The sequence below is a fragment of the Odontomachus brunneus genome, unplaced genomic scaffold (genome assembly GCF_010583005.1).
Source record: "Odontomachus brunneus isolate Ranch 3 - 2012 unplaced genomic scaffold, Obru_v1 Obru_scaffold_108, whole genome shotgun sequence".
Lineage (NCBI taxonomy): Eukaryota > Metazoa > Arthropoda > Insecta > Hymenoptera > Formicidae > Odontomachus > Odontomachus brunneus.
Window position 1 is genome coordinate 178,407 of NW_022639558.1, and position 23,308 is coordinate 201,714.

Here is a 23,308-nt window from a genome sequence, read left to right on the forward strand (position 1 = left end):
TATATATATATATAAATTATAATATAAATTTATAATATAAATAATTATGATGGAGTAGTAGAAGAGATAAATATTAATTAATATTCATAATAATAATTAGGATTCAGGATTAGTTTGATGTGAAAGGTAGATTAACCGTGTGCGTTAACGCTGTCAAACTTATCTCTTCTCCACTTGAGTTACATACTTCGAAAGTCTGTTTGTATCCGGAGTAATATCCTATCAAAGCGACATGCAGGTACAAGCAATATTAGTACAGACAGTCGCCTTACGGCTGGAGGAACAACAAGACACAAACACAGGAAGAAAAATGACCACGACCATAGGACCACGAACCGGTCCCTCGCTCACCCTCTCGTTTGTCCTTGCGCTTAGGGTGTCCCGAGGTGCAGTCCCGCTCGCGAGCGGGGAACGCGTGACGCCTGAGCCGAGCCACGTATTCGTGCGTGCCTTTACCGCCACGTATGTCCGGGGAGGAAGAAAAAGAGAAGCAAAGAGAAGAAGAAAAAAAAAAGGATCGATCCTCTCGGCCGTGGTGTGCAGAATCATCGACGCGCCGCGGAACGAGCGCGTTCGCGCTCATGCTCGCGTCCGCGTTCGTTCGTTCGCTCGCTCGCTCGCGCGCTCGCGCGCTCGCACGAGAGTGGGAGATACGAAGGTATAAAACCGATCTGGTGGACTGGTACCAGCCAGTCCAAAGGCCAGATGCGGCGGCGGCTCTAGTCGCACACGTGCGAGAGAGACGATCACGGTACGGCGTGCGGTACTCCTCTCACAGGCGCGCGTACGTACACACACGGAGCGCGTACGTACACCGATCGGTGCACCTGGTCGTACCTCGCTGGTGATTCCGTGCCGGATTTTCGCGAAGGGGTCTTGCGAGATTGCACGCGAGCATTAACGGGCGCCGCGTTCAGCCGCGCGTACGCGTGTCCAGAGGGAAATTCGACGAGGCTTGTCCTGTTCCCAAAGGAGAGAAAGGACGACGAGCTCTGAGGACACGTTCCCTGGGACATACATTTGCACGTCGCTACGGCCTCACCCTCTTTGGTGGACCTTGGAGGGCGAGGAGCTAGGATCTCGCGTAGACGCACGATAGTCACGCACGGAGCACCAGCGCGAGGAATCGATCGATTGATTCGTTCTACGAGGTGACAGACAGTGGGGTTTCTTGTGGGATCCGTGGATTAATACGACGGAAAGAGAGAGAAAAAGAGAGAGAGAGAGAGAGAGAGAGAGAGAGAGAAAGAGAGATCAACAGCCGGCGCGCCGAGGAGTGGTGATCTCATCAACGAGCACAAGGAGCGGCTCCCGAATAAGATTCCCGAATGAGGGCTCCGCAGGAGAGAACGTCGACTTTCGGCAATCTGGAGGAGAGCGCTCTGTCGGGGTGGTTTCGCGAGGGATCGACGCTCCGTAGCATGTCGGCGATTCGTATCAATGTGGAGGAGGAGAAGACTCCCAACGATGACCGCGAGGATTTCGTTAGAGACGTAAGTCCGCATGCGGCTGCGAAAGCTTTCAGGACGAACTTTTGCACACGAATTGCCGCAGGCATAAGACGTAAACTTCAGCTGAAGGACCAATCAGAATTTTGCTATAGTTTGCTACAGTTTATAGTCATTTATAGATATTTCGCTATAGTTTTATGTATACAAAATTTAGAACGATCGGTATATCTGTTCGCATGCAAAAATAACTACACTGAGAAAAAATTTTTGTAACTATAATCACATGAAGGAATAATTATTATAAATTATAGTCAAGAAAACTATTTCTTTATTAAATTCTTCTATAATGTTGATGATGATAATCTTGTATATATGCTACCATGTTGCTACAAAAAAGAAATTATTTGGATAAAAAATGACTATAATTTTAGTTAGATCAGCCATTTTTTTGCCTTAGCGTAGGATTCACCTGCTTGAGGTCCTAGCTACTAAGTCTGAATCCTACTTGTACGGTCATCTCGATCTTCTTCTAGCTGGAAGAGTTCTAAAGCGATATCTCGATTGGTTCTTTAACTTAAGTTTACGTCTTATATTACGGCAATTCATATGCGAAAGCCCGAGTCCGCGATGCAGTAACGTCTTACCTCGCTGACGGTCTCGGATGTCTCGAGAGTTACACGTCGGGAGGGGCGCGAGGAGGGGGCACGGCAAGAGGGGCAGCATCGCGGAAATCACGCGTGTCTGCCGCTTTTTGTGGGCCGCCGCCAGCGGCTTTCTACTTCGTCGTCGTCGTCGTCGTTCCTTCCGCCATTCAGGTGACGCGGTTGCTCATCCACGTTTCGATCTCCGCGTCTCTCGGGGATTTAACTCGCGAAAGATACGCAGCGACACTTTCACGCCGTGCCGGGAGCGTCTCTGCGAGGTTTGGCGGGAAACGCGTAACGCCGGCACGAGAGGAACCACGAGAGAGCGGTAATAATAATCAGATCACGTGCGGAATACCGCAAATACGATCGAAGGAGTTAAACGAGCTAATGAGCTGAGGAGAAATTATGCGCACTTAAATTCTGCACGAGCGCGGCGACCTGTTTATGCCGCGATATCATTACCGTCTCTGCATCGACTGCCCCACCCTCTTCTGAATTCTGAAACGAGTCAAACTAGTCTATCTCTATAGTTTCCGCTTGGTAGAAATTGGAAGAACTATCACTGTTTTCGCGCGCGGCAACATTTGATTTATTCCAGTCTCCGAGACTATATATAAGATTTATGACAGCAGGAGAGCTTAACACACACTCGAAATACTTCTTTCAGTCCGATCAACGGCTGTCTCTTTCTCTCTTTCTCGAGAGAAAGATAAAGAAAGAAAGATAAACAAGTTCAATGCACGAGTACGTGCACCACGAGCTGCCTTAACAGGCAGTGGTCTCAATAATCGAGGCATTCTGGTAAAAGGCGTCGAATGCGTTAGGTTCACGGGCAACGTGTGGCTATGTATACATATCGTAATACCGTTCGCCGCGAATACTTAATAAGCTTGACACCTGTCCAAGTTTTATGTAACACAAAAACCAAGTCCTAACGACCTAACCGCCGGTTGGGAAACGACGAACAATATCGCTCCCATATATATGCGTCGCGCGTCGAGAGTAACTGTGCAAAATGACGCCGCTAGATAAAAAGTTTCTCGAACATTTGCAACGGAGTTGCAACGCCGATAGACCGACACGTTAACTATGTAGTAATTGTTGCTCGTGAGAACGCACGGTTCCCCTGAGACGCGAGACGTCGACCTTACTCGCGTCTGAGGAAAAAATATAGCTCGACAATAGCTCGTCACGCATAATTACACAGTTTCTCCGAACACGGAAGTAGCATCGCGCGAGATCTCGGCCGGCGCGAAGTCGCCTCCAAGTGGACCGTAAAGTCCACCAATGAAATTCAGTTCGATGTTTCGGAGACACCCTGTGTAAGGACACTCGACTGCTCCGGGTTTGTAGACACCGTTTTCGCGCAGCAAATACCTTTCCGTTTCATTTCGCGCGGTGAACGGCATTAAGCGACTCAATTTGTTCCTCCGTTAGATCCACGCGATATCGAGAGTTAGCGCTTTAATACGCGCCAGCTAATTACAATAACGTCGCGAGCGCGTAACGACCCAACTTTTACTTGAGACCCGCCACCGAGCACAGGAGTCGCAGCAACGGAGCGAAGTCGATGGTTTATTCATGGTAAAAGATTCGGTTTCACTTGTGCCGTCGATACTTTTAACTTTCACGCGCGAAGCAATCGGCAGGATAGATCCACCTCGTCGCGTATGGGAGTATGGGTATCGTAAAAACACGCGACACACATTGGCTCGAAAACGTCCGATTCTCGCTTGATAAGCGCGAATAAATCTCACTTTTTATATATCCCCGTTCAACTGCTCCTCTCTTGGATATGCAACATCCAACCAGGAATTTCATGCGTTTCCCGGTTACGTTTCTACTCCTCTCCGATTTCTCGTGTCGCGCGAACTTTACGAGCGGCCGCGTGTTAGCGTCCCGACGATTCGATGTTAAGGTCGCAAGAATGAAATGCGTTTTGCGGGTGCCGAGACTGTCGCAAGAGAGAACAATCTGCATGCTTTTGTGCCGCGCGAGCCAAACGAGACACCTCGACGGGACGGTGAGCAGCCACCTGCGGGTCATTAATCATTTTACACGCGCGAGTTCCATAATTCTCGTCATTTTAAATGTTTACGGCTTCACCCGCGATTATACTCGCGCGGTAGTTACCGGTAGGTAGCGCGAAAATGCTATCGCGCGACGGGTGTTTACCTCCCCCGACGCGAATTCCCGGCCAGCTCTGGACTCTGATTTATGAGCGGGATAAATTTTCACGCCTAACGAAGATTTTATAACGCGCGTCTTCCTCCGGACGCTATGCCTATGCCGCTTTAAAATTTCGACTAGATTTTATTACGAAAGAACGCGCGCGAGCGTAGGATTTTTTCAGGCGTTCGCGATAGGCACACATCATCGCGTGTGCGAAATAAAAATCGGACATCCCGACAATCTCCGAGCCACAGCTCGCATAAATTTTAATTCCCGAGACACTTTGTCCGATACTTTTTTCTTAAATCTCAATTTATGCCTCGTCGGCCACCTCGTCCCACGTTTAACTTCTCTGCCGGATAATGAAGGCCGAAAATTAACCGCGCTGCCGGGGTGATTTACGATTTCGCTCGCTTTTTCTGCATCGCGCAACATGCACGTGTAATTTAGCGTAAAATTCTCGCGGGTGGGCATTAAATATTCTCAGATAATGAGACTGGTCAATGAGTAAATCAAAAACGCTTTGGAACGGCAGCTAGGCACGATCAGAGACGCTTAAGATCTGGGAAGATCGCGGTGATTTGCATGGCAGTACAACGACTCTTGATGGATTAAAAGTTTTCAACATCTGTATATTCCGAAGGATAAGTGTACACCGAAAAAAATATTTGAAAATTTATTTCTAAGGTTTATCTCTATGAAATAATAGTATATCTCACAAAAATAAATGTTCAAATATTATTTTCTCTGTATATTAATCTCAAATATTTTCCTCAGTATATTGATTGCAAATATTTTTTCTCGATATATAAATTCTCAAGTATTTTTTTCTCAATATATTAAACATATATTGAGAAAAAATATTTGGAATATATGTTTAATATATTGAGAAAAAAAGTACTTGAAAATTTATATACTAAAAAAATATTTGAAATTAATATACTGAGAAAAATACTTGGAATTAGAAACAGAGAAAGAATATACTTGAGAAAATTTATTTGTGAGATATAAAGTTTTTTTTATGGAAACAGTTTATTTCACAGAAATAAATTTTGTTTCTCAGAAACAAGTTTTATACCCCACAAATAAATTTCCAAGTATTTTTTTAGTGTACACAGGAAGACTGAAATCCTGCTCAGCGTCTCTAAATGGCAGAAACCGCACAAAATGTCACTTGCAAGTTCTAAAGGGCATCTCTCGGCAAAGTTAGTTGGTTAACCAGAATCAGAACAGATTGATACAAGTTTCAGAATATCAAAGTAAACATTAAATAGAATACCGAGAAATCGAAAGTAGAATCAAAATTTCGATTCGGATTATCGCGTCGATTTTCTCCTGCGAAGCGACACGCGACTTATATTTAGAGATTTGTAACGCGCGCACGGAACGTTTGCACGTCTCGCTCACTTTTACCATATGTATCCCAGGTCCTGTTCGGGGCCGCGGGGGCAGGTCCGATGGAATGCACGCGTAAAACGAGTGTCGTTTGCCGAACGACTAGTCATGCAAGGTATATAATCTCGCGTTTCTTTTTGCTTCACGGCAGACACGCCTCGAGGTAGGCGCAAAAGTGGCTGCGAAGTGCTCGAAGGTAAACGTTAACTTTGGTACTTAACGTCATTGTGAGAGCAGAAGGAGCGACCGAGTAGGACATCGACAAAAAATCTCCGCCGCGACGACGACATGTCGTCGTGGTGTGATGTGATGTGGTGTTGTTGTTGTTGCGCGAACGTTGTTCGTTGGTGCCGAACGAGCGGAAGCGCGCTGTTATGTTGATTATCCGCGGCCGACCGGACAATTATTCCCGGCGTGTGTACGAATAAAACGACGCGTGTGCGAAATTAGCGACATGCAAAATTGTCTTGCCTTGCCTTGCTTAGCATGCGAGACGGTGTAGCTCGGCATGATGATCGCTATTCCCCGACGGTCAGCTCGAAAACGCGATGTTAAAGACGTAACCTTCGCGCGCCGAATCGGCATAAACGATCGCGAATATTTTTGCCGAGTAATTAGGTTTCGCCATCGTAGAGAGAGGGTGTCCTTTATCGCCGCTCGCGCGACTACATTACTCGGGGACACGCGTCTCAGAGTCGGGGATTAATCCATTAAAATCTTCCACGACTAAAATAATCGGTGAATCAATGACCATAATTAATCAATCGTCATGCGTCGTGCAATCACGAGTAACTTAATCAATCGATGATAAAATTAATTATTAATCAGCGTGATTAATTAATTGTGTGAATAATCAATTGCATTAAAGTACGATTAACCATTAATTTCATCAATCGTTGAAATTGCGATTTTATACATGCCGAAATATTGATTAATTTCGCTCTTATCCCTAACGAAATTTTATCTTCAGCAATATCCTCTTGTAAGTGGCCTCAAAGAGGATTCTTCGAAGATCAAAAGGAAAACCCAACTAGAAATTTATCCTATCGTCCTGATCATGTTGATCTCAATCAGTTATCTAATTTGTGTAAGGTGATATTGTCAGATCCTAATTATTGATAAGGTCCTGATTGCCACGTTGCATTACATGACTCATCAGAAACTGATAACATCATCTTATGCAAGCCAGCCAACTGGTTGGAATCAATTGAACTAAGATCAATGGATAAATTTCTAGTCGGGAAAATTCTAGCAAAAGGGGAAATTTTAAGCATTATTTTCTTAAAGTTAAGAGGAACTTTTGTCTACAATATAAGTCTTGTTTTTAATAGAAATTTCGTCTAATTAGAAGGCATTTCACTTCAAATATATAATACATATTCAAAGAAAGTTGTACTTGATTCATACTCAATATTGACTCGCGTGTCTCTCACCTAGAAATCACTCGACGCTATTACCGTGAAAAACAAAAGCATATTAGACATTATTCAAACTTGAAAGTGTACAAAATTATTTTGCGCGTCGTCGGTCTCGCGGAGATCCGCGTAAGTCCTCCGAAGAAGCCACGGATCGCTGTTAAGATTCTCCTCGCTTTACGGAGAACATCGTGATCGATACAATGATCTGAGGATTTCACTTTCCACGCGCTCGTGTCTAGCTCACGATGATGCGCCTCGCAGCCAGCGAGCCGCTCGTGCATCTTGTGATAGAATTACTCGACCGGTTACATGTCGGCTAGGAAAGTCCCACGACATTAATATCCACGAGGATAAAAAAGAGGCACCGACGGGGTCCTATTTATTAATCCCTCGCGCGCGGCCGCAAATTTGTTATTATTTGTTATTATAACACGAGACCTCCATCGCCAAACGGATTATCCCGCGCACGACGAAATATGATCTCGCGTGACAGCGAAAAATCGCTACACAGCGGATTGCAAATTGGATTTATGTAATCCCCAATGTGTACGCGCAACTCGCTCGCGAACGTAAATCGGCGCGAGAACAGGATCCCCGAACGAGACAAATAACTTTTTATCGCTACGAGGTAGAGGAACGATTTCGTATCTCGCTCCTTCTCCTCCTGCTCGCCCAAAAAACGCGGAAAACCCCGCACGTATGCACGAGGACGCGGAATTTCAGGAATGTCAGTGAAGAAAGGGCAACAAGAACAAATTGGAACAGACATCCTGCTTTCGAGCACAAGTGATTTCGGCGAAGAGGCGAAATCACGAACAGTATCGCGATACGCGACCGGCACTCTCTTCCTCGTTCTACAAACGCGAATTGAGTGTTGTATTCACAATGTGCCCCGTTTTGTTCTCCCCGTCGTACTTATGCGTGGATAATAACCGGTTTTGGCGATAAATCAATGACTCGGAACATTCGGCGCTGACTTCTCTCGGCACTTGCATGATAAAAATACAACGCGGGCGTATGTGCGGGCGCGCTACAAACTCGATAAGTGGGTAACATTATACACAAAAAGTTACTTCCCAACGGGCGCCAAGTTTCGCGAGTATTCGCCGTAATCGCGATAATGTAATTCATTACGTTCGCTAAGACCGTAAGGGCCCTCGGACCATCGGCTCGCTTCCATCTGCTTTATCTGAGCCCATACGCGCCGTTTGTATCATTGCTTACGCAACGACTTACATAACGCAAATTGCTCCGTATCGCGGGTGGCTTTGAAAGCTTTTATTTGCAACTTACTACGGCCGCACCGACCCGGCATACCGATCGACGCAATCTCGGGAGGGGCACCCGATTTCGATAGTCAGCTCCGAAAACGGCGGCGTGTTCCGCGGAAGGAGCCGAGGACGATGACTGAGTGATGACACCGTAACGCTAAACGTTATAACGCGATGTAATTATGTAACCGCGAGTCCGACGAATTCCCTGTGAAAACATCTTGTTAAGTTGCGCGCGTCCAACTAAATGTGTGTGCCGAACTTTCTTCTCGTGCCACATCTCCGAAATATTGCAATAACCACGGCCATTCGTCTCGACAATGAGCGTCTTCCAAGGTCTGTATCAATAGTCGTTACTTGAAACTTGTCCCACGTGAGATACTCAAATTTGAATTTAGAGAATATGATTTGAGTTCTCTATTTAAATCACATAATATATGTGATATTAAATTTGACATTAAACTTTTAATGGCGACACAACTGAAAAATTTACGTCCAACTCTAAATTTTAATCTGAGGCCCGTATGAATCGTTATTTGAGATTTGTCCCACGTGAAATACTCAGATTTGTATTCAGAATCAGATCCAAGTTTCTCAATTAAATTATAATACATATGATATTTATATTTATAAACGCGATTCAACTGAAAAGTTCCCACCTAACTGTGGGTTGGGATCTGAGTATCTAGAGGCGAATTTCAAATAATGCTATTGATATAGGCCTAAGTATCTCACCTGAGACAAGTTTCAAGGCCTACTAAAACAAAACTAAGATTCATGCACATAACGTTTGCGTGTCGTGGAGAAGCGGAATTTCCCCGTCAAAAATCGCCCGGGCCGTCCGACTATTTCGAGTCAACATTGGCAAAATCGTGATGGCCGTATTAGACTAGTAATTGGCGGTTGTGTTTGCTTTCGCGTTTATGATCTGATTTCTCTTCATCAATCAGAGAGGAGCTGCTGGCTACTGGATTGGTCAAGAAACAATCGTGGATGCAAACGCGAACGCACTCGTCAATCGCTGATGTGATACAGGCACAAAACGGGCACTTCGATCTCTGATCCTCACGAGCACGAATCGAACAAGATCGCCGATTTCGACATCGAGCTTCTTCTAGGCCACTGTCCTTTATCTCGGCGGGACGAGCGCGCGTTCTACATTATAACAAGCTTGGGCTTGAGCGAGAAAACGATTACGATATTCTCGCGTACGTCATCTGTATAAGGATCCTGATGAATTGTGACTATCGACTTGGCGAGCGAGCGAGCGAGCGACGATCGAGTTCGGCAACGCCGGTCGGTCGGTTATTAGACTCGTACCGGGGATCTCGGAGCGGAGAAGAGACAGGGGAAAAGGAAGACGAGCCGCGAGCCGGACTGGTACGTCCTTTGGCACGCGAGTAGGACGCAACCGTCGTCGTCGTGGTCGGTTTCGCAATTACGAAGCGTGATCCTGTCGGGCTCTTTATTTACGTTGTAAATGCAAATCGAGCCGCTGCCGGCTCCGAAAGTCAAGCGACCTAGAGAAGGTCCGTCGAGAGCTGCGGTCGGTGAGACGCCGACTCACCGAATTCGTCTCGGAATGTGACATTTCACGTCAATGACGGTCGCCGTCGTGACGATGCGCGACGGGACGGATACGATTATCAAGGCGCGTCGACGCTTTGCTCGTCGGCGTCCATTTCCTCGTCATCGCCGTCTCCCCTACGGGAGCGAACGCACGCCATGCGTGGCGGAAGATCGTATATTTGAAACGGACATATGCTCTTACGGCACTCTCCGCGAGTGTGTGTTGAATGGTACGCGCGAAAATGAAGAAAGCGGCAGCGCGCGTAAGGACGTCGAATTTATAGACGGCGATTTCGCGCTGATACACGACTCGTTAGAGCTGCCGCTGGTGGAATTCCTGGCGACGACGTTGTTGCCTGACGTCGGGAATCGAGGAAGGAGCTCGCTGGCCACAATCAATCAAAGCGCGCTCTACAATTTGCACGGCAATGCGCAGTGGACTTTCTTATCGGAATATCGCCGGCAAACGACGAAATTTCGCGATTATTCTGCCCCTTGGGCAAAATAAAGAAAGCGGTCGAAAGTGTGCGAGGTGGAAGGTAGGCGGGCCTCGAGTATCATTCGGTGGTACATGCATATACACATACATCTTGTGTCACCCGTCGAATCTACGGAAAAAGAAAGTCGCCGAGATTTGTAAGCGTCACGGCCGCGCACGAAAGTATTTGCGTGGCGTTACGCTCGAATGCAGCAGCCGGGAAGAAACGGCATGGCGCCTGCAGATCGATTTTGCTCTTCCTGCACGCTCGCTCGCTCGCTCGCTCGCTCGTTCCTTCACGGCAAGGCCGGATGTCGAGGAGTTGCAAAATTCCCAGGATCACACGGGGACACCCACGAACCTATCGAGGATACCTCGTGAATTACGACGGTGTCGGGAACTCGCGGCGCGATATTAACTTCTCGTCGAAGTATCATTCGCGCGCTAAATTCTCGTGCGCTCACGTTTAACGACGAACCTGCGCTACCGGCTGAATCGCCGAAGGCCTAAACGGAGGCTAATCATGATAAACGAGAGATTGATCGTACGTCAGCGCGAACAAGAAAAGCGCGGCGGATATTTGGCCTACGTTAAACGCCAATCGATGGGATTAATTAAACCGCAAACGCCTGCGAAATAGATGTTGCACGGACGGTTACGCCGTCCGCGAATATTCACAGATTAGGAATTGAAAACACGGCTCGTTTTTTCCTTTTCTTTCAAAAACTTTCTGCTTCTTTCTTATTCTTTGTAACTTAATACACTGAGATAAACAATATTCAAGGAATGAAAAATATTTGTTCGCGCGATGGGTACTGCAATAACATATTTATTTATACTACAAAGAGAACTTTATAGCAAAAATCACTATAAGATTTTATAACTCAGACATACATCGATATTCTGCAGTAATTCACTATCGTTTCGTGTCATATGTGCTACTTACATCTTAGAAATTGATATATGCTATTGAAACACTCATGTTTCCGGTGAAATTTCCTTATATTTTCTACGTTCCTTAACGAGATAGACTTTACTGACAGTCTATTTTCCTGGACTACTACAAGCATTGTAAAATTGAAAAGAAATGATATGAAGAAAAAAGAAACTATAATATTCTCTCCGTGCAATATAAAATATTTTTCAAATGAGGAAATATACATCTTCCTAGCTTTTCACGGAAAAAATTGTTTATTCTATTTAAATAACTTAGATTTAAATAAATATATTATTAGTGTCCACCGAATAACTATTTCTTATTCTTCAGGTATTCTTTTCTCTCAGTATAGCCACTTGCTCCAAGTTGAGAATTATTGCAAAACCCAGGGAATTATTCTTCCGTTAATAAGGCGCAAATTGAAGAAAATTGAAATTGTAAGATGCGTGTTTCACGATTACGAAAACATGTTTCGCCGCGGAAATGTTTCCCATGGGAATATATCGCGTTGAATTAATTACCATGCAATTCCGCGAATGATCCCTTGCGAGAGTTGTATAAAGTTAATTTATGGACCAATTAATCCGCCATACGTTAAGCGCGACACGAAGAAACGACACAACGAGCTGTCGTTGTCAAAGCGTCACGGGAAGTCGTGTAATCCTTACGTCGTCGCCGGGACGACGTCACAGTAAAATTGCCGTGATAGCTGTGATGCGCTTCAAGAAAATGAATTATGACAGGAAGAACAGACCGGTGAAAATTGCCGAGTCCATATGTCGCGTATGGTTCGCGGGCCGCCGACAGACGACGCTCTGTCCGCGTCAGGAAATCGTTTTCTTCCTACTATTTGAATGCTTGTCGAATGTGAACTCAGAGCGCGTCTGCGTGTAACGCGAGAACTTTCATCTGCTCATAACAATCGCTCATGTTAAACATTTAACCACTTCTCAGCCGCGACGAGAGAAGAGTCGTCGCTTGTTTTCTCAGCTCATGTACCGTCGTCTTCGCTCTCCCCCTTCCCCTCCCTTCCCCTCTCCTCTTGCTACCTCTTCGTCTTTCTCGCGCGAGAACGCACGCGAAGATTTCTACTGACGTTTCAGGAAATAATTAAAGACGCGAATACACCGTTCACGACGAATCAATCCGCGACGTTTGATCGCATTCTGTATCGATGAACTGTCGCATTGACATCGGATTATAAACACGGAGGCGTGCGCGATAATGAAGGAATAATTGCGAGTAAAGGACTCTCGGCGCATGCTTCTCACTTGAAGTCATCGTTCAACCTTTCCTCGATGCATACTCGGGCATGCGCCTTCGATGGCCTTTTTTTTACGTATCCTTCCTTTAAATCGATCTGGTATCTACTAATTGGCAATCAGGTCGACCTCGCGGCCGACCGTCCGACACATGAGACACGTGGAAAAAAGAGGGCGGAAAGAAACAGGTGAGCAAAATCGACGTACGTCGGGCGAGCTTTTGCGCTTCTTTGTGGTCACCCGCCGCGTGGCCGATAATGAAATCGCGCGATCTTTCAATGGCGATGTAAGAATTGTAACGAGCGTGAAGCAATAAATGAATTATCGTCTTTTATAATCGACGCGGGCTTGATATCAGCACAGCCAGCTTGATCGCATTCAGGACTGCAGAATGTAACGCGCGAAATTGGCGTGTTATATCTCGTACGAGCTTCAATTAAGCCAATTACACGTCGATAAAGATGAAGGGCTACCGATATGCGTCTCAATTAGCGCGCACCTTCGTAAATTCGCGAGGAATTCTGAGAGCGCGTGAGAAATAAAGCGAATCAAATGAAGTGCATTTCATGCGCGCGCGTGCGCGAGATTATATAATTGAATTCTGCAACGAACGCGTAACCCTATCAGATAGTGGCGCGACGACCGTGGAGGAAAACAAGACTTCTTTCTCGGCCCGAGAGCCAACTCAAATTTCTCCCGCATTACTTCCTCGCCCGCATCTGCGCGTCTCTGCGTGTTTCATTGTATGAAACTCAACGCCGGGAAAAGAAGACGAAAGCGTTTTTCCACCCACGAGAGAAACTCTCTCTCTCTCTCTCTCTTTCAGCTCAGTTTATCCCGCGCGTTCTCAGCTTTCGACATTTGTGGAGCGTGAAACGCGACGATCAGTGCTCGCGACCCGAGACAATTCCTGCGCGCGCGCGGAGGTAAAGCTCCTCTCGCATAATCGTAGATCCGTTTCGTAACTGTGCCGTAACGCGTGCGCCCGTATGCCGCTACTAGTCCGTAAGAACGTGTTACAAAGCCGAGTCGAACGTCCAAGGACTTGGGGCGAGCAGTCGTCTCGCCGAACGATAGTCTCACGATCGATACGTCGCTAACAGAATCACAAGGAGGCTGCAAGAAGTCGGTGAGACTGTTTGCCGTAGCAACGATCGTAAATCCCCGGCCGCGGCCCTCGAAGCGATGTGGCGTTGCAAAATGTATGATAAATTGCGCAAAGGACGCCGGAGAGCACTTCTCGACAGCGCGCACACCTTGAGGAGTCATAATCGCCATAACATGTGGCATTCCTCACACACGGAACCCGGTGGAGTATCCCGAACTCATGAAGATATTAAATTTCTCTCCTTGCTCATTTCCTACAATCCGTTCGCGCAACATCGCTTATCTCAAGGAGAGCTATAAGTTCTCGCGAATCTCGCCCGTCCACGGAAAAGTTCCGAAGATTTTGCAAAAACCGAATAGATCGGAATTAAGGTCAAGCGGATTTTATATCATCCGCATTAATGAGACCTCGACTAATGAAGCCTTCGTTATTAGTTGACGACAGTCTAATGAAGACGCCACATTAATTCAACGTACACGGATAGCAGCCGTGGCGTCGTGCCCGCGAATTCGTGGTAAAATGTGGTGGTGTCTTATTCGCTATTAAACGTGTCCTTGAATGATGCTTTGAGGAAAGAGACGGTAACTGCGAAGAACGGAACTGACCATGCTGATAACCTTTCACTCACACCTGACAAGGCGTGCACGTAACGCTCGATGCGGACCGCCAACGCATAGAGCCGCCGTGCAATCTTAATTTCTTGTCTGCGCGAGAAAAATATGTAATTGTCCGTTAAATTTCTTCATTCTACCGGGCAATTTATTCATAGCCAGTCGCTGAAGGAGCGCGCTGTACTGGACGGTGGGGTACCTTGACATATTCCGACGGCAAGATTGGATATATTACATCGCGCGCGCGCGGGATCTCTACCTGCTACGTTTTCGCAGTCCCGCGTGCTCCGGGTGTTTACCTGTGCGTTTCAGTGAAATTCCGACACGTTATCGATTCGCAGAATCCTTTCCTTTCTGATTAGCGGTACATCAAACGAACCTTTAATTTTTGCTGTTCCGTAAAGGTTTTGGGTAGTTTGTAAGCGTGAAATAAAGTTTCTTTGGAATCCTTTTTACAAAAGAATTATTAGATATACATTTTTTAATTTTTCAATACATTTTTTATGGTCTACTAGATTTTATGTTTCAGTGAATAATTCACCAGTAATAAATTAGCAACGAGCTAGAAAATTTAGTCTAGCCTATACTAACTAGCTACTAGCCTTTAATTTAGACTGGGTAATTACAATTATATTTAGGGTGTTGCGCGGCGCCTTATAATTCAACTAATGTGCAAGTTTCAATTATGAAAAAAATCATACAACTTCCTCAAAACATAATGAAAACATACTGAAAACTTAAAAAATGTGTCTCATAATTTTTTGGTCAAAAATCCCAAAGAAACTCCTTTAATTCATGTCTACAAACTTACCCAAAGTCTTTAAAGTAAAGGTATGAATTTCCGAATACGTACTGAACATTTTCATCGTTTTGGCCATTAAATACGGATATTGAAACTTTCAACATAAAACATATATATTCAATATATGTACATATATTTTATGTTGAAACTTTAAATATTCATATTTAGAAAGACCAAAAGAATAAGAATGTCCGGGATTAGGTGCTTTTACCTTACCACATGCTTTACAAATTTCGTATTTACGTAGAGATTCGCTCGAACTACCATCGACGAGTATCAAAAGTTGCGCGAGCACTCGAGCATCACAGAGATAAATATCATCGACGTTCTCGATGCGAGGACAAAGTCCTCGCGTTTTGGAAAACGATGTTACGCGCCGTTATTGAAAAAAAAAAAAAGAAATGAAATATTAATCGGCTATGTCTTAATCCTGTTTCAAGCGAGATTTATTATTGATCGCCCCGTGATATATCCTCCGTTCGCAGACGTATCGCGTGATTTATCTCTTATTTCAGATGTGTTGGAAAGCACGGCTGATTTTACGACGCGACTCGCGTAAGGTGCACGCGCGCACGTGCGAATAAGATTATTCGCGACAATAATTGCACCGGTAAAAGTTGCGGTCGTAAAAAGGCGGTTCTCCGACGGCGATTTTCATCGGGCGATCACTTCCGCGACTGTATTCGCCGGTCAATTCGACCGCGTGCCAACGGTCGATACGAGTGTAAAATAATCCGTCTCAGGATGGCACAAGGTTGCCGACGACGTCTATTATCGCTACCTTGTAACATATATCTTTTTACGCTCATTAGCGTTCGCTCATCCGGCGAGGTGACGCGCTCCTTCGCCGCTTACGAACGAAATAGACTATCAGGGACCATCGATAATGAGGTGATGTGCCCTTAGGTGCGAAACGACGGGAAAGAGAAACAGAAAAAGAGAGAGAGAGAGAGAGAGAGAGAGAGAGAGAGAGAGACGCATGAAGCAGAGTGCGTCTTCCTTATTGAGCGTTTCGCGTGGCACGCGTTCTTTTAATTCCGCCGATTAATGAGTCAACCTCGCGCTACCCCTGTGGCGGTATTAAAAATTTCACTCGTGTTGCCGGCTTCCTACATGGACCTACATTACATAATGCAGAAGGAAGGAAACGGACACGAGATACGATCGAGAGGGAGAATCACGGACTCGCCTGCGGTAATACTCGACTGCGAGGCCTAAATCAGCGATCTCAAATAAGATGGAACTTGAGCGTGCCTGTCGGCGAAATGTCAATGTATTATTATTCATGGATTCATGGTCAATGAACAGGGAAAAAGCGTGACGGGATGTTCATTACGTACACTACTGTTTCGCGAGCGCAGAACGCGACGGTAAGGATGTCTCCGCTGATGGCCGACACGCCGTCACTTAATGAGGACGTTTACATTAGAGATGGACAATAACGATGATTACGACGGTGCCATATGCGGCATTGACGGTAACCACTGTTATTAAGCGTTTAATAGCCGCGTCAGTGATTTTACGGCATTTGACATTTATCCTGTAATCGCGCGTTCCCGCTTGACGCGATTTAATGGTCCCAATAAGTCGCAATTTCTTACGTTTTCTTCGTTTTTCTCCCTAAAGCGAGCTATCTCGCTCTGAATCCCGTAAGTGACGTACTATCGATTGTCATATTCGCGCTGGCCGCATTAATGGAGACCTCATTATTCCGCGGAGAGGGTTTCGAGCAGCGACAACTCGCACGATGACAGCATAATTATCCGGGATACGGCGGAAATAAGGAATAGACGTCGCTTTAAGAGGTCGGCGACGCAATTAATGAGAATATCGCAAGCTGCGCGTGCATTTTCATAATGTCCGACATATGCACCAATATCAAACTTAATACCGTGCCTTAATCATACAGACACCAAGGACATTCCCGAGCAAAATTTCTCTGCGCGCATGATATTACTCTTTCCGTCGACCACCAGTGAGGAGGAACGTTTCTCCTCGCGGTCTGTTCTCTTTTTTTCAGACAACAACAAACAAATACGCTCAACACGGCCGTGATGTCTCTACTACGTTTCATCTTTCGCATGTCATGAAAACAAAAACAAAGTACCGAGTGTGAATATCATGATGATAAAATCATTCATATTCTCCTCACAATTTTACAAAACTTGTCTTATGCACTGAGAGAAGAGATATTTAAGAAATAAAAAAACATTTATTCGATAGATACTATACGGAAAAAAGACTTTACTGCCTAATCATGATTTGCTGAAAATGTTTTGCAGCCGTAAAGTCAACTAAAAATTTTCTGCTGTAATCAAAACTTTTGCAACTGTTGCCACTACATCAGTTTCATAACTAATGTCTATAATTCTATATGTCTACTGCAGCTATACTTTTAGATATCCATATGTTACAAACGAGATTTAGCACACACAGATTCTTGCTGCAGCTTACTTTTTTTCCGTGTAACAACATACTTATATAAAATATTTTCCAGATAAGAAGATACATTTCTTTATCTTCTCATGAAGACAATTGTTTATTCTGTTTAAACAAACGAATTTAGATTCAAATAAATACATTGTTAGGATTCAACGAATAAATATTTTTTACTTCTTAAATATTTTCCCTCTCAACGTAATATAGTTGACACGTGTCTTCCTGCCCCTCCCTTTCTCCCATTTCAATTTAATTCGACAATAAATTCCTACGTGCATCAAGCGCATACGGCAACGGCTGCAATTTTCTTCGCAAAAAAGAAAATGGATTTGACACCTTTTGGAAACGAGTTTCGCGGGTACGAGTTCAAAATCCGTTTCAGAGTATCGCGTTACACGAGCCCGGCACAGGTGCGGCGCTTCGAGGCTGACCGGTGTATTGGGTTCCACAAAAATTCCTAACGACGCCTCATCTCACTCTCGCGACTCTCGATTCTCCGGCTATTCGCGGCCCTCTCCCGCCTTTCGCTCTCTCGCGCGGCGGGGGATATTTTTCTTCGAGATATCGACTCGTGAAGAGGTATACCTGTCACCTAGCGTGATTACGTGCCCGGCGATTTCGTCACGAAACTCTTGCCTCGCGATGCCTAGCGACGCCTCGGCTACGCCCGAATACAAATCTTACGTTTGACATTTCGTTTTGACACCACTTCGCAATAATTTCTACACACCCTCGCGCCCATAGAGAAATATAAAGTCTTCCTTCTCCGATAGAACGAGAATTGGGTGCAACGGGAGCGATTTTTTATCAGAATGATGCGCGTTGAATTGACACGAACGTGATAGATCAGTCGCGCGACTGCACCGTGATTTGTACAAGTCGCGTGTTATGGTGCGCCTAATTTGATCTGATCAATTACGCGCGCCGAGCAATTCAGATAAATTGGAATAATCTGTATACAATTAAAGTCGATACCGCGCCTCGAGTCGCACGTAGCCAACGGGAGAATAAACAGAGAGACCCTACAGATCGTTAAGAAGATTTAATATCCCATAAGCACCATTGAACCGAAATTTGTTCGTGCACCACTCCTAAAGACAAGGCGGGCATTTTTCACGGGGATATATAATCGAATCTGTAAATAAATACACGAGTCGTGTGCGTATGACTTAGCATGTTGTTGGCCCAAGCGGTTCAATTAAATCTCCTTTGTTCGCTCGAGATTGAACGGCGCGCAGCAGTACGGCGGGCATGAAACACAGTGTTTCATTAGAGTCGCTGTACCGGTCGGGACCAACGCGCGCGTCTGAAAAACCGACACCGGGGACGAAAAAGAACGCGCAAACTCGTCCAGTCTGCGGCGGGCAGTCCTTGGGCGGCGCCCGGCCGCGAAGGTAGGCCACACCGGTGCGAAATGCACTTGATTTACGTGCGAAAATTGCCAATTAACTGGCGTAATCGGCATACGTACGCGAGCGTGGCGCGGACTATGGTCGAAAAAGTCGCGGAAATGCCCGCCGCGTGTACGGCCCTGAAGTGCAGCGGATGCACCGCGCTCCTCGGGTTGGGCCAGCGGGTGCAGGCGTGAACGCGTGGAAAGGAAGCGGGAGAAGAACGACGATTTCTTCTTCGCCGTCGTCGTCGTCGTCGTCGAAGGACGGGAACGATGCAAAAACAACGGCGGACTGTGAGCGCGCACGCGACGGCAGTGGCGGTGGCGGCGGCGGCGGCGGCGGCGGCGGCGGAATTCGAGAGCACAACGTTGTGCAACGATCAAACCGGAATGTCGAGGTGCTCCACGCCCCCGGGAGACGCCGAAATTCTCGTCAATCTTCCTCTCGGAGGAAGGAAGAGTGGGAGCAGAAGATGCCTTCGCGATACGCGTCTGTTTTGACGCCGCGCGTTTTGGCCGCGAGTTCCCTCTAAGAACGCGGGGAGATAATCGATTCTCGGGATAACGCAACGCAACGCGGATCGATCGCGATCCAGACAACGGCGATCTAAAGAAAGACGAGGGCGGAGAAGGGGGAGAAATTGATCGATCGCCTGACTGATCACTTTATTTCTGCCCGAGGGCAAAACGTCTCAGGCTGTATCGAAGAGAAAGGTCGCTAAAAAAAGGATGAGACGGAAACCAATGCATCGTTGCGATATTCACGCGAAAAGAAATTTTATCCGAGCTCGCGATCGAAACTCTGCTGATAACGCCACTAATATGCCAAAAGGAACACAAGGACTCACACGTCGGCACTCGAGCGCGACTCTTTCGATCTGGCTGATTGGCGTAACAGTGAAAATAATATGAATATCCGCACGTATGTTAAGAGATCTATACGCCAAAGTGAAAAGCAATTATGATAATCTCTAAAGAGAGATAAAACACGCGTGTGAGATATGCGTGATCAGTCGACAGAAAGTTGACCGTACACCATCCCCCCTCCCTGTGGTAATGGGAGGAAAAGCGAAGTTACTCGTACAGACAATGTAGAAATCGAGTCTAATATGTTCGTGCTGCGAAGTCAATAATAATCGTTATTGAAAATTGCATGGCACGACCTCGTACGATACACGTCTCTCTTTTTCTCTCTTTTTCATGGAGCGGTACATAGGTAGATAGGTAGAATTAATCGATCCGCAGCGTGTTAAATTTCATCGGCGCCTAAAAACCGTCCCATTTGAGGCGCGCGTTTAATACGCTTACCAATGCTGGCGCGTAGCTGTATGTAGAGTGACGTTTCGCGACGACAGATAAACGACACGCGGTCGCAGGTGGAGGACATGCGGGCGAGAGTAGAAGTGCAATCGGCACGGCATTATCGCTTATGCAATCGAAGCTTCACGTCGATTTACGTTGGTTTCAGATCGAAACGACGGCGGTGGCGACGACGGCGGCGGTAGCTGCGGCCAGCAGCCCGCTTTCCTGGCACATCCCAAGGCCATCCTTGGTCGGGCGCAGCGAGAGGGACAGCGAAAATGGAAGCTGGGCTCATCACTTGCATCCGAACTCCCCCTCGAGAGGGTCGACATCGTCCCAAGGATCTACCGCCAGTACACATGTAAATTCCTCATCGCGCTTACACGGCTACATTATCGTCCGTGATGCAAAAGTGGCTCGATTTTAAGTTAAAATCAACCTTTTCAAGTTAATCTAAATGCAAAACCCCCAAATTCCGATGTTAACACTGAAAACGACTAGTTTATTGGCGAGATTGTCCGCGCTTCGCGAATAATTTCAGATATCCACGTGCTAAAATTATACATTTACAAATTCGTTCGCACATCCTTTCGAGATGGTTGTTTCAAGTAATATTTGTGTCAGAGCGATGAGCCTAGCTTTTTCCGTATATTCGCGAGCGTTCAAGTGTGTAAATAATCGAATCGTTCAATTTACAGAGCGCCGCGTCGGGCACGTTGCTGCTGACAGCCGCGAACCTGGCGAATCTCGCCGCCATACACCCGCCCACGGTGACGGCACCAAAGCAGATGGACACCGCGTCGGTGGCCAGCAGCACCCACTTCACGGTTGTGAACGGCCTCGGCAGACCGACCACCGTCTACAGGAAGTCCTGGTGCGCGCGAAATCAGCTCACTGTGCTCGTGTGCACCATGAGCTTTCTGTTCATGGTCGGTCTGTTAGCCGGGATCCTTTACATGGAAAGTGAGTATCTGCAGCAACAGCCGCTGCGAGCGCGAGCGCGCGAATTGCCATCCTATTGCCACATCTGCTGCTGCTCGCCGCGGTAGCGGTTTCGACACCGTAAACGCGCGCGCGATCTCCGCGGATTCACCATCCACAAGTCTCTCCGGTGTTTACCTCTGATTGCAGTGAGGGCTCGTGACAAGTACAACTAGGCCGAGGGTGACGGGAGGAAGCGACGACACGTGACCGTGAATGATGATCATCGTGATAGAAACGACGATGAGGCGGCGAAGAGCCGTTGACGGTGGCGGAATACATGAAGAAGCGTCGCCGCGCGGCGGGATCGTTTTTTCATGGGAACGAGGAGAGGACGCGCACACGACCCCAGTCACGATATATTAATTCGAGTTACTTCGTATTTATATGTATTATGTACATTTTCGCGTTTACGTAGATCGCCGAGACCGGCTCTCGGTCTCGACATTCTCGGCGGCGATTAGTGTTCTAGAGTATTGCTGTATTGCACCGCGACGAAAGTGTGGTACGTGAAAACCAGTAATTACATTTGTGTAATGAGCGACGTACGTGTTAAGTGGCGTTGAAAGGGATTAACGAAATCCTCGCGAGCGGGGGAGCCTTGCATATTTATGCTGAAACTAACGAGAATTCCTCGGATCGTCCCGCGAGACACGATTCGACGAGTATTGTAACGTTCTTCTTCTTTTCTTTTTTCTTAACTTTGATTAACCCCTTACCGCGTAGCGCATGTCGTATATACGGGAAGAACAAGCGTCTTTCTCAAAATTCGTTTACCGTTTCTGTCTATGGTTATGACACCTCTCCACGTAGGGAGATGTTTTATTTCGCATTAGAGGAGGATATATGCGGTACGGGGTTACGGACGGCAGTGATGCACGATGTGGTTCGCGATCGCTCCAAATGAAATATATTCTCACAACGTATACGACGCTTCTGTTATTTAGCTCTCGACCGATTTATCGTTCGCTGTAAATCGCGCACTACCGTGAGCTAACGAAGAGAAGTCCGAGGAAGCGGAATATGTTAGAGGATATCGTTCAGGTATCATCAATCACTGGTCGTCCAGCGAAAATTCGATTCTGATCGTACTTTGATGAGCAGCGAATATACCGACGGACAGTTCGAAGTAATCGACGAAATGAGACCGAGATAGCGAGTAACTATTTAGGACTCATAAATTAATTCTCATTAACCAATCGCGTCTGTATTAAGCCTGGATTTCCGTCGGAATATCATTCCAGGAATGAATGAAATGTATGAAAAAGCAATGAGGGGCGGTCGCGTCGATCGCTTTTCGCGTCTGTGATATTACTTGCGTATTAATTAATTGTCGATTCAACAAGAAACTGTCAAATATACTGAACGTTGTTTCATTTTAACCTTATGACATGATATATTTATATAACAAGCGAGAAATTATCATAGGTCTGTCCCTTTTCAAAGAACTTCCTAAACTATACTGATGCAATAAATTAGAGTAAAATAAATATAGTTTGTTTCACTCTCTAACTTATTGCACTAATGTACAATGCAAGAAGTTCTTTAAAAAAGAATAGACTTAAAATCAATGAGTAACACCACGGTAAGTATCTTAATCTGTCAGCTTTGTCATCTCTTTGTCATATCTGGATATTGTAACTTTTGTGTACCTATACCTAACATTTGTGTAATATTTCTTATTTGAATAAATTCAAGAGCAAGTAAACTGCTCTGTATTTATATGTAAAAAAGTAGAAAAGTAATATCTAAAAATATGTATCTTTTGTTCTTTAAAAAGATTTTTCAAAGTTATATTTCTATATCATATGTATAAGTAGTCATTAAAAGCCGGTAAGTATCTTAACATGTTAGTCTTGTCACTTATTGACATATTTCGATATCATAATTAGACCTAATTATTATATAATATTTGTTACTACTGTTGATAATGTTTATCTGCTCTTGAATTTATTCAAAAGCAGATAAACTACTCTATATGTAAAAAAGTAGAAAATATCTAAAAATATTTATCTATTTGTCCTTTGAAAAGATTTTTCAAAGTTAAGTTTCTATACTACATGTATAGATAA

The 23,308-nt window shown here is 45.6% G+C and overlaps 2 protein-coding genes across 2 annotated transcripts in view; one reads left to right on the plus strand and one right to left on the minus strand.

Moving 5' to 3' along the window:
- Positions 1 to 23,308, minus strand: part of LOC116849214 (nuclear migration protein nudC) — a 101,724-nt gene that overhangs the window by 77,203 nt on the left and 1,213 nt on the right. The gene's annotated exons all lie outside the window — the stretch shown is intronic.
- Positions 704 to 22,597, plus strand: LOC116849215. Its single transcript, XM_032826141.1, has 4 exons — positions 704 to 1,493; positions 20,422 to 20,616; positions 20,954 to 21,218; positions 21,387 to 22,597. Exons 1-4 carry the CDS (start codon positions 1,329 to 1,331, stop codon positions 21,410 to 21,412), a joined length of 651 nt encoding a protein of 216 aa, XP_032682032.1. The 5' UTR covers positions 704 to 1,328; the 3' UTR covers positions 21,413 to 22,597.